The sequence below is a fragment of the Temnothorax americanus genome, unplaced genomic scaffold (assembly GCF_048541705.1).
Source record: "Temnothorax americanus isolate GAGA-0224 unplaced genomic scaffold, ASM4854170v1 Scaffold14, whole genome shotgun sequence".
Classification (NCBI taxonomy): domain Eukaryota; kingdom Metazoa; phylum Arthropoda; class Insecta; order Hymenoptera; family Formicidae; genus Temnothorax; species Temnothorax americanus.
Window position 1 is genome coordinate 3,830,194 of NW_027509275.1, and position 12,344 is coordinate 3,842,537.

Here is a 12,344-nt window from a genome sequence, read left to right on the forward strand (position 1 = left end):
ATTTTATATACAAGAATCGTTTGTTTATTTGTTTTTGTGCAACACACGGGATAAGTCTGCTATTATCAGTCCTTTTTTTTCACAGTTTCTCAGCTTAACGCTTATCTCTCTGGATATTTGATATACTGTTACAATTGGGACTATATTTGAATTGATGAGAATTCGTTGCCAGATACACAAGCGCGATTCACGAATTGTCATTTCACCGCTCTAATGTCTCGCGGAATGACTCCCGTATGAAGTATCACGAGCACAACCGCGATAAAGTGCGCTCGACATGACGCAGCTGCCACGTTGCAACCGCAACGGAGCACGCGTGCCGCATAATTTCTCTCGACGACTATAATATTTCGCGCTGATCGTGTACGGTATATACGAGTGACAGCTTAAAGCGAAGTCAAAAACCAGCTTGTTCGTAACGGTTTGGAATCGCGAACCACTTAAGGAGTCACTTGAAACTAATTGTGATAAATGCAATTGAGATTTTCGATTAAGATTCTATGTTTCCGTGCTATCGCGCGCAAACGTCATTTTCTGAGTCGCGCCTCTACCCAGTCTACAAAAAGCTGATTCGATCACGAGATTGCGGGTCGACTCGTTTATCATTTAAACTTCAATGTCCTGCCTTCGGATTATCGACTACAATTTTATCGGTATAATATATTACAAATATAATCGCGCTTTCACAAAGTGGATTGCCTAAATAAAAACAGATCCGCTATTCGGACATAGGCACACATCCGATATGATTCATTCATTCATTCGGCTATAAACGTCGGTCAAATCACGATACGAAAGTACGAGAACAAACTTCTCACTCGTTAAAGTGTTAAAACGATGTGAGCGATTCGTACAGCCCCATTAAAGAGCGATCCGAGCGTGCGGTCGAGCGGTGACAGATTCTCGTGAGCGCAGCTTCTATTTTTATTCTGGACGTGTGCTAAATACGACCGCGTCATCTCCGGCATCGAGTATTGTTGTCTTTATTGCCCTGCGATGCCTTATTCGCGCGTTTTCACACCGGGCCTTGTAATTACGATATAGCGTCGGCGAAACTATACCGTACGAACCCTCCTCGCGCTCTTTGTTGCCCGTGTTGCCCGTTTTACACGAAACACCGCATAGTACGGTACGTATAGTACCGGTTCTGTTGCCCCGATCGATAAAGAGGAATAAAGAACCGCACACACGGTATACTCGGTAAAACGCTCCGGCGTTCCTGCGGAGGCAAGTAACTGCCTCGAACGAAATTTCGCGCCCGAAGAGAGAATCGTCTCTTTTTTTTTTCTTTTTCAAAAAGTTACGCTTGCGGAGCAAAATAACGGGACAGTCGGGATATCGGAATTAACTGGGGAAAACGTGCTTTTGTCTTTACTTTGGACATTTTGTGGAAACAATCGCGGTTATCGTACTCCGTGACAAAAATTTTTGAGGAATGGTATATACGGTACTTTTACTGGAAGTAACTATAATCGTTGGCGTTGGCTCCATATGTGGGGCATAACGCGCTCTTAAAGGCAGTCACAACGGACTCGCAAGCCTGTACTTATTTATTGTGTAACGGTGATGCCATTAACCGCGTCGAGGATTACCCCGGTGACCCTGTTTGCGTTTATTTCCCACCCAGCTTTCATTGTGATCGCGTCGACGTCTTATGCCAGGGGAGGGGAGGGGGTGAGAGGGCAAGCATATCCCCCTCACAATGCAGCCGATTTTATATGCGCTCGTCGGACTAATATCTGGAACGTAACAGGTTCTTTTATGGTGGGCCCTCTACGCTCTGGTGTCGCGAGGCCCGCCTCCTCACATAATTTATCGCATTCGCGTGGGCGCGTACGTGCGTGCGCGCGTGCTGCGAGACGCACGGGCAACCTGCATCCCGCGCGGCTCGCTTTCCCTTTTTCGGAAATCCGGTTCTCCCTTTTCTCCCCTCTCGACGGAAAGATAAAAGGCCGTGCAGCGTGTCCTGCGTCGGGACACCCCTGTATTGTTCTTCGAATGTGACCGTTCGAGACGGAAATGGACGTTGACGTTTCTCTCCTTTCGTTCCTCGTCTCGCGCGAAAATATCGAACGCGAACTGTGACTAAATGTTCATTGACAAAGATTTCTACATAGCTATTTGTACGTTCCTCGTAATTATATAGGATATACTAATCTGAAATACGAACATCTGTAAGCATGTTATATGAAAATAGTTGTCGACTGACTTTTCGTTCGAGTCTAATGTTTCCTCGTCTTAATAGAACAACATTAATGCGCACACGACTACAATTGGACACGTATGTGTGGCACGACATTCCATAGAACGACACAGATGCACGCAACCTCACGCACTCGCCCATGTTCACATTATAATACATCCATAATAACCAAAACGGCGCTTTGTGACCGAATATGTAGAGCATAACATTGCACACGCGTGATCGTGACATTTTTCGCTGCATGCGCTATCGACACCGTTTACAAAGAAGAGACTATATAGATGTAGTTTCCGTAGGAGTCATAGGAAAAATAGCCGATGAATTCGCGATGCCTTTTAGCCGTTCCTCGCTCGTTTTCCATAAATGCATCGAATATAAAGCGCGGGCGTTTCACCGAGAATCGTTCGGCGAAACGTTTGCGCGACAAACTCCAGCCGCTTCGTTCTCCGCGATCCCCGATGCTTTCGACATCGCGAATAATTGCCGAAGCTCATTGTGATTCAACAACGTCGGAATGCATTTTCGTCAGCGTCGCGCTTTGCGCGCTCGCGTTCAACTCGAGCTCATTTTTATTCATACGTCGCGCGAATAAAAGCGCAGAGAGCGCGCTTGATGTATAATTTATTTTTAATTTCCGCTTGTACGTATGTAACATTGACTGATATAGCTGAAGACATTTTGAAAATTAAACGTCTCCCGAGGAGCACAGCCTTGACACGATTTGGACAGAACCGGAAAGGCGGGTTCACCTCTGCTCTAATACACGGCGCAATCAACACAATGGCTTAAAATATAATACAGAGGCTGAAGCGATTCTTTATTGTCTCGTTAGTAATTGGCCTAGCCAACCCACGCTCAATTTAATAGGCACGAGAACTCGTTAGAGAGCCCTGATTACTTCGGAGCCGAATCGTATATTGAAACATGTACATACATAAAACATAAAACGGTCTCGTACGAGATATGACATGCATCGATCCTCTTGCGGACAGAAACGTTTACGCACTTGGTCATTAGCTTGACGCGTATCCGCAGGCGGATACGCCTTTAATTAAAGCCACGTGGGAGATTTAATGGCGCGCAATTGAAGCAGTAAAATCAAGATATCGTGACTTACGACACGTTATCGTCAAATTTCGATTCTGATAGCTTCTCGGGCAAAACTAACAATATAGCGATTGGATTCTTCCTACGCGGATTTCGCGATCGAGGTTTCTCTCTTTTTCATCACTCGGTATGCAATCTTCCGCTGCGACGTACGTGAGTTCTCGTACCTCTTACTTCCTGCGACGACAATGTCGATGGTATCGCGAATATTTTTATGGGCGAGTGGACAATTAAGTGTTTCTCCTTCGGACAATGGCACATCTTCACGATAATTTGCGTAGCGGATTAGTTTCTTTAAAGCTCAATCGATAAACAATTTGCTTCGTGCGATTATTACGTGAAGATTATTAAAACGGTGCATGGTTTTAGCGCATCTGCCGCGCGAATATAATTAATCTATCCAATTGGAATTGAATATTTTGCTAGCGATTATTATTATTATATATTTGAATGACTGCAATGTTTCAACGGGCAGTCCAATCCAATTGCAATCTTGCGAATTTACGACTGAACACCATTGGCTTTTCTCTTCTATCTCGATCATTTCATCATTCCCTGCACAAGAGCACATTAGTCGGAAAGCCATTTGCGGGGTTCCTTCCGCGATGCCGATGAATCAGGCTACAAATGCAGCATTACGTTGACATCGCAGCATCAGGATTACAATGAATGCGTCACGCATTCAGTGAATCGTCGACGTCCTGTTTTTGGCGTTAGGAGGCTCGCTTAAACCTCGCAAACTTTATACCCTCAAGATACGACGTAGCTCCATACGAGCACGCCGGAAATTCGCAGGTAATTGTATAAAGAAGAATAATACGACGGGGAAGATGGAAAAGCTTAAGGGAGGTATATAGGCGCCTCCTGATTTAGCTGACACAATTTTTCTCAGACGTTCGTCGCGACGCGCCCCGGTCCCTCTCGTCCTTCTCCTCCGCGTTTCACTTTTGGCCTGTCGCGGCAAGGAGGGGCGACATCGGTGAGAGTATAGTTCAAATGTCATTCTGGTTTATTTTCGTTTATATATAGACGCGAGAGAGTTCAGCCGGTGTCACTTACCCCTGAATACCGACGACGCTCGTCCGATGATTTTCAGAAAGCGCGACGAGGAGGAATTCCTCCTCCGTCGCTTGGGAGTCGCGAAACTGCATGGACCATGCCGAGGAATAGGTACAATCTTACGCGAAATATGTCTGACAGATTAAAAACGCGACTTCTAATATTAAAATTAATATGTATTATGTATACACACATATCCGAGAGATAAAAATATACAATCGACTATCGAGATTTCTAATTTTTATCGTCTCTCGCGTCGGTGAATCTCGCGCATGTTAAACCGTTCGTGCAGACGCGTATTTTCTCTGTTGCATGTTGGATGGGTAAACCGGAAAACGGTTCTAATACCGGTATTTGAACTGTCTAGCTGCGACAGCGGCTCTCTATTTTAAGCCAGACTTCTTACAATTTGCCGTTTAATTCGTAACTTAATATATCTCGTAAGCTTTCAACTGCGATGTCCTGATAAGATTTCCGTCTATATGTTCGATCTGAGTGTCTATAAATTTGCGTAAACATTCGACTGATGTACATGCTGAAAGAAAGATTCTGCGATATGTATAAATTTTAAAATTGGAATTGAATTTAGAGATTGTAAAACTAATCATTTCCGCGTACAATAGCGACAATGTAAATTAGTATATTTTAATCTGTTATGTATATTTCTGGAGCTTCTAATTTTATGATTGCTGTGAATTAAGGCAAACGATGTGCACCTTAATTTTTATTTTGTTTAATTATTTTTCTCGAAGCAAGCCTAGCCTAGAAGATAACATTTTCTTTGCCTAAGTATGGAAAATCTCGTGTCAATGTACTCCGTGACGAAACGTGAAATCATGAGAACAAACGGCATTTTGCATTCAGGTCACGCGTGACAATAAAAGAGCCTCTTGCTATACACGCTGCCGTCAATTGCTGGTCGTGTATAGAAGTCGTCGATTAATTAGCGTTGCTCGATAACGAATGACGTTTACATAGCTCATCGACGCGATGCTTTGATAGGTATATTAAGCTATCTATATAAGCCAAATTATCAGAACATTTTTTTTGCTTTTAAAAGTAATTTTTTTGTTCCAGCTATTAAAAAGTTACGAAGGGCTGTTTTTTACCATGGCGTGGCAGCTTAATCTTAAGCTTAAGCTATCCAGCCCTTCGTAACTTTTTAATAGCTGGAGCAAAAAAATTAATTTTTAAAAGCAAAAAATAGCAAATAATTAGCAAATTAATTCCATATAAAATTTTTTGTGTTCTGATAATTTGGCTTAGATCTTAGATAGCTTAATGTACCTTGCTTTGATCGCTAGCGATCTAATGTTCCTCTGTCTCCTGTGAATAATTGCTCGCCACGATGGCAGGTATAAATAATGGAAAGAAAGGAGGAGTAAATACGCGAAACGTGCAGATTCGAACCTTCGCTCAAAGGCAGGTGCATTCGAAAGAGATGGATGGTATTGACACGCGAGATATATTTTAAGGCCTCTTGCAGAAGATGAGATAATGTTGTGCATACACGCACCTCTCTCTTTCTACAGGAAGGAACGAACGTACCTCATTCTCTCGCGAATTCATTCGTTTGTTCATTCGCGCAACAGCACAATCGTATTTCACGGATCTCGTTGAGCGTCGAATCGTAATCTGTCAAACTTGGTGCACGAGCTATTGACTCGCCATCTCTAGATGAACATCAGGTGCATGGTACTTGAATCCGTACTTTTAACGGATTATATTAATTATATATATATATATATATTAATTATTAGGATATTAGGAAATAGTTTTTTTTTTATACGCCCCACGCGTGAAATTCTTCATTAGACTCGCTTATGTTAAGCCTCTGAGTCGCGGTGCGGCCACTATATCGCACTTGAATTCATATAGCTGCGCTCTTGGCATTCCCAGACGGCAGCTCTTGTTTCGCGCTACTCATGCTTTCAACATTTAGGTCTTATTTATGTTCTCACCGTACTTTTTCGCGAATCTTATATTTGGAACTGTCGCGCGAATATGTTGCGCCAACAATATATCTCATTTTCATTCTTATAAAACAAATTATGATTTTATCATAGATCTCTACTGTGTCAGATATTTTATTAGGCTTATAATGTGCAGTTTCGTGACATTGTTGAAGATCGACTTATCCAATATCGGAAAGTTTTATGAATGCTAATTCGCGAATGCATTCTAATCGAGTGTAAATCGTTGCTCACGAAATTTGCTCCCATCGATGGCTCGCGCTTTTCGTGACCGAGGATCGTTTGGCGAGCGTCGTGACGAGCACAATCGTATAAGTAACGAGAAGGAAAAGGAACCGGCCCAAAGTGTACAGGTCGAGGAACTCTCTCTCGTTCGATAGCGCCGAACTTCAAATTCGGCCGAAACCTGCATTTCGGGTTAATACTTCGCGTGGCATAAATTTTTGCGAGAGAAGGATGACCCCAACGCGCTTTCTCTCTCTCTCTCTCTCTCTCTCTCTCTCTCTCTCTCTCTCTCTCTCTCTCTCTCTCTCTTTCTCTCTTTCGTACTCGGCGCGATCTTCGTGATCAGATGGCATTTGTTCTCCGACGATCCCGGTCGAGGGATCCGCTGAAATTACGCGGGTCCCTCGAACGAAGAATACCGAGTTTGACGTGATCTCCAGGTCGCTCGGGACACTCGGTGCCGGTGCAAACGAACCGAGACGCGACGACATGAATCGCCGATCCCTTCGACGACATCCCGCATCTTGTCGGTTTCAATTGCCGAACTCGTAAATCTCGTCGCGAACGGCCTGCACCGAAATAGAACAGTAATAGAGGAAAACCCTTGCGTGAATTATCCGGAAGACGAGAGATTTCCGCCATGCGGACATTCGTTGCTCTCTGGTGATATTTCGAGGCAGTGCAAAGAGGAGGAGAGATAAAATGTGTCTTTTATCTTGCTTCCGTCTTCTTTCGAATCTATTTAATTCTTTCGTTACAATGTAAGAACAATTTTTATTACGCTGGATAAATTTTTGCGTAAATTCTAATTTTTTCGCGCACGTTTCCAAGTCATTGTTGGAGCATAATTCATTGCTACGTGAAGACTTTTTGTTGAACTTTCAGAGAGTTTGGCACTCGCCATAAATTGTAATTTTTATTATAGGCTTGGTTTGCGCGCGTTCCTCGGAAACTTTTCGCAGAAAATTTATCGCATTTTTCTTCGGAAACTCCTATCTCAACAGGCAGATGGCGGGTCACGCCAAGTTATTTAAAATACAAACAAAGTTCAAACGTAGTCCTTTATACGCATCTTTTATATACGATGTTTTGTCACGTGGGTCGAGTTCGGGAACAGACACATACCCTGCAATGCCACGAAGAAGGAGAAACTATTACGCAGGCCGTAAAAGCTCTTACGGATTAACGATCCGTAAAAGACCACGATGACAGGAACCGAAAGGAGTTATTAGCCCTTGCTAGCGACTTACACGGCACTTATCCGCTCGCCCGCATGTAAAATCGAAGCTGCTCAAGTTCGTTTACGAGAGGAGGCGCATTATTTCGATCATTAAAAACCTTGCACCGTTTATCAGTCCAATTCTTGGAAGTGTTTAGATTTGTTTTATCGCGTGTCATATAATGTTTCAGCAAGAAGAAGCATTTTTATCTCTGATAATTTTTATCTCTGGTAATCTTCGGTTTCACGTTTGAACAGCTAGAAATCGGCGAAGTAATTCTGACGATTTCAAATATTTTTACAAGCAAAAAAAGCATGTCGCATTTGTTTCAGTGTTTTAATAATCAAGTTCCATAAAACTCGAGAGGATAAGACATGAAGATTTCTCGCAAGTTACATGGATGCGACCAGCTTCATTTGAAGCGCGTTTCTCTTCAAGGCGTGCGCGCGCGCGTGCCGGGCACGTGTACCCGCGCTCGCGGTCCCCTTTAAGTTTACGTACCCTTCCACATTCGTTCACGCGTTAATGCCCGCGTAAAGAGAGAGAGAGAGAGAGAGAGAGAGAGAGAGAGAGAGAGAGAGAGAGAGAGAGAGAGAGAGAGAGAGAGAGAGAGAGAGAGAGAGAGAGAGGGAGAGAGAGGAGAAGCAGGAATAGAAGGAGAGACAGGACGCGGGGAAAGACGCGGCACCGTGTGCCATCGTGGTTTTTTGAGCGTTCCAAAAATATACCCTCGACTTGGGGAAAGATAAAGAGACCGGCTGGAATGGCGGGGATTTGGAGGGACCGGGCGAAGGTGCGAGAGAGAAAGAAAAGGAGGATGCATCTCGAGAGAGAAAGCGAAAGAGTCTCGACGGCGGCTGAGACGAGATTGGAAATGCCAGTCTTCGGCAACTAGTCATCCTAGAAACGTGCTCGCGAGTGCCACGCCGACAAAAGACAACGCGAAAAAGAGAGAAATCACAATCACCGATACGATCTGACTCCTCTCGATTTTTCTATCCCACGATTAGAATAAATAAATTGGCGCCGATTGGTGAAACAGCGCCACGGATGTATCCTCCCTATTTTTGCGAGATCATCGGCCGAGATGAGTCAAGCATGACGTGCTTATAAATGCACGATATTGACAATAAAGATATTGGTAATAATTTGTACAATTACGAAGGAAATTCCAATTTCTCTAGTTTCTAGTTGACACCATTGAATTAGAAAAAAAAAGATCGTATACGAATAACACGCGCGGACACGCAATAACGCTTGGAGTCACATTTTAACGGCGCTTATTTGCCACTCGAAATACGAAGCGAGAGTGATGCGCGTGCAATATCATCCCCTTTGACATTCGCAGATCATCTTGCGATCGATATATCGGCTCGCGGCGACCGCACGCCGCCGACGCGCCTCGGGCGCAATCCGCAGTGACGCGTTCGTGGCTAAGGATGCCCTTAAAAATTGAGAGCGGCACCTACACGGTGAACCCGGTCGCGAAAAAGAATGTCTCCAAGTTCCTCCTCTGGAAACATTGGCGGCGAAGGTAGGCAGTGAGAAAGAGACGTTTGCGAAAGATTGAAAAATCCCTTCAGCGAGTTTTAACAGCGAGTCCCTAAAATTTTAACAATGAATCTACTCTGACATTAATATTGCGTTACACTTTTGGATGCATGTTTTTTTTTCTCATAGAAGATAACACGTTGCGTTCAGGTGTACGATGTTTTTATCCGATGTGGATAACTGTTAATATAATTGATATTTAATGTGTGATATTAACAATTAATCGACCATAAATTAACGCGTTCTACTAGCACAACACGCAATATGTTATAAGCATCTGTTGGATCCCTAGATGTTTCACGGTGAAGCGATAGAACGTGAATAGATATTATCGAGATTCATTTAATGGTGCAATGCAGCGATGCATCCGCATCATGCATGCGTCACTCCTGTAGCGCGCTGAGAAGAATCCAGGATTCGAGATGTGCTCAATAAACGTCGAGCGAGACTAAATCCATCGGGCTATCGCGGTCAGCGTCGCCTTACGAGAACGTCGAGGTTCTCCCAAGTGACCCAGCTAGAGGAATTGTTATATGTCCACGTGTAATAACCCTTTGACATTTTCCAACGCTGTCGATTATTCCCCGTCCGACCACGTGCGTCCACGCATACAAACACACGCCATCGTCATCATCATCATCATCATCATCGGCGATCGAGCATGATTCGTTCACTTTGCACACCTTAGTCTTGCTTGGCCGCACGCCTGTACCCCACGATGCACTTTAAACCGTTAACTCGCAATTATGTCAGCGCCGATTTCCGCATCGTAAACAACATTGTACAACACTCGTTTCTTCAATCCGTTACGGGCGCCATATATTGATACATTACACGCACGAGTGCTGTTTGGAGCTCGGCGTGTTTTTTTGACCGAGGAGCCGCATCAGTGGCAGTGAAAGCGCTAGAAAGTATAATGGCATTTGTAAGTCTTAAAAAATATAATTTGAAAAATACGTACAACTTGACGACAGTTTTACTAAAGTTAGATATTCTATAATAATTATAATTATAAATACGTATTATAATTCCACTTGTGTATACGTGTAAATGATTTCAGTATGTAACGGTTTGAGAGAAACGAGACCCTACATCTCATATTGTGTTACTTGTTCGAAGAAACTTCCTCCGTTTCTATGTACATTACACTTTCGCGATTACACGAGCGAGTAAACGTGCGACATTTGTCGAAGGACGATCTGTGTGTGTTTTTTTCTTCTTTTTTTTTGCGCAAGACGTCGCAGAGCTGTCGCGAGTTTAATCGCCGATGTGAGAGCGATTTTATTGCATGCAGTTTGTGTAATCGCATCTGATACGCACCCGCTTGCGCTGATCCGCGATTGTGTACATAAAGGCTCGTTCTTTTTAGTCGCACTCTCTGGTAATCTCTCATTTTTCTCTCTGAGACAAGAGTGCCGCCTGTCTTTCAAGAAGAAAAGTGCGACTGAAATGAACGGATCTGTAGTTGATAACTCCCATGCGATTCGCGACGAGTGACCGATGCATTTTTGTGCAATTAGCGCGTGCAATTAACACCGGCGCCAATTTCTCGACGATTTAATTTGCGTGCCGGAGCTATTTGCACGAGTTTCTCATCTGCGAGCGACAAATCAAACGTCGGAAGCTGGTGCCACTCCTGCAATAATTCTCGAAATTCAGATACACATCGTTTTCCAAATGTTTCTTTGTAGATTAGATAATGATTGTTCAATTCGTAGTTACGTAGCGTCATTTCCGATACTTTTTTTCTATATAATTTTTACCTCCAGATTTTCAGTATCGTAAAAAGATTAAGGATACGCGGGGTTTTTTTCTCGTGCACATAATCGTCATATAATGCAATACGGGAAAAATATGGTATTGCCGCGCGTTTCGTGACTCGCGGCAATAAAAACTTGTGCCTTATATTCATTGTCTCGATATCATGCAGAAAAATACGAAAGTCACGGTGAAATTAATGAGACTGCCTGCACGTATAATAACGTATGATGTTTGCCTTCGTTAAATCATGAATCTGATCGTTATTGCGCCGCAAAAAAAAAAACTTTCCACTGAGTTTTCTCCGCGTTACAGGCATTAAAACGCCGCGCTCCTGTCGGAAAGTTATGCGCTACGCGACTTCGATATCGCTAATTACTCTCTTTACATCGGTAATGAGAATATTCGGCTCGTTAACGCCACTTCGGCGTCGCAGAGAACTTAGCGCGTCGCGCGCGCGGTGAAAGAATTCCGAGGAAATTCTCGCGACGAAACCGAGACCTCCCGCCCGTGGCCGCGAGGAACGCCGTTGTAAAATCTATTTTTGCTGTCTTCGAGATTCTCTGCATCGACGTTATATCGTCGAACCTCTCGGCAAGGTCCCTCTCGATCCCCTCCGTCCCTCCCAATCGTAATATTATACCTGCAGAATACCTCCGGTTTGTCGAGAAACCGACAATCCGTCGGATACATTGCAGTGCCACCAGTTTCCGTGCACGATGTTCTCGAGCTCCCTCGGTGATATACATACATGATGAGAGAAAACAATCGGAGGCCAACTTATCAATTGCCATTACACCGTATGAAAAAGTATAAAAAAGTAGTCGCGGCGGTTGTTGGCAAATGCTAATTCGTGCCACTTTCTCGCTTGCTTCGAGGCGACGTGACATTCACAAAAAAAAACGGAGAAATGCAACTTGTTCCGTTAAACTCGATAAAGGCCGCCGGAAGACGGTTTTTCAACACGTCTCGTTATCAATCGAGGTCGCTCCGCTAAACTTGTCCATTTTTAAACTTTTCCAAAGTCAAATCAATGTATGTCAAAGTTTCATATAGAAATACTTGGTGTCCGATAATAAGCGCACTTGGTGAACAGCGTGATATTTCTTGTTGAAAAGGAGTTAAAGTAATATTTCCTCAGAGTTTAATCGGAGATCAATTTTTAAAGCTATACTGTTAAACATCTGGGTGACAAGGGTCACGACTAAAAATTTCATTAAAGTAATGTGTATTAAAAGATGATCTGTC

At 43.6% G+C, this 12,344-nt stretch overlaps 1 protein-coding gene across 6 annotated transcripts in view; it reads left to right on the plus strand.

Moving 5' to 3' along the window:
• Nucleotides 1-12,344, plus strand: part of LOC143894699 (uncharacterized) — a 37,947-nt gene that overhangs the window by 18,125 nt on the left and 7,478 nt on the right. For 5 of the 6 annotated variants that reach the window (XM_077401235.1, XM_077401237.1, XM_077401236.1 and 2 more), the window contains one exon: nt 9,136-9,321. The exons of the other annotated variant lie outside the window; for it this stretch is intronic. In XM_077401235.1, the coding sequence (XP_077257361.1) occupies nt 9,136-9,321 (186 nt within the window). The remainder of the gene's footprint in view (nt 1-9,135; nt 9,322-12,344) is intronic. 6 annotated transcript variants of the gene reach the window in all.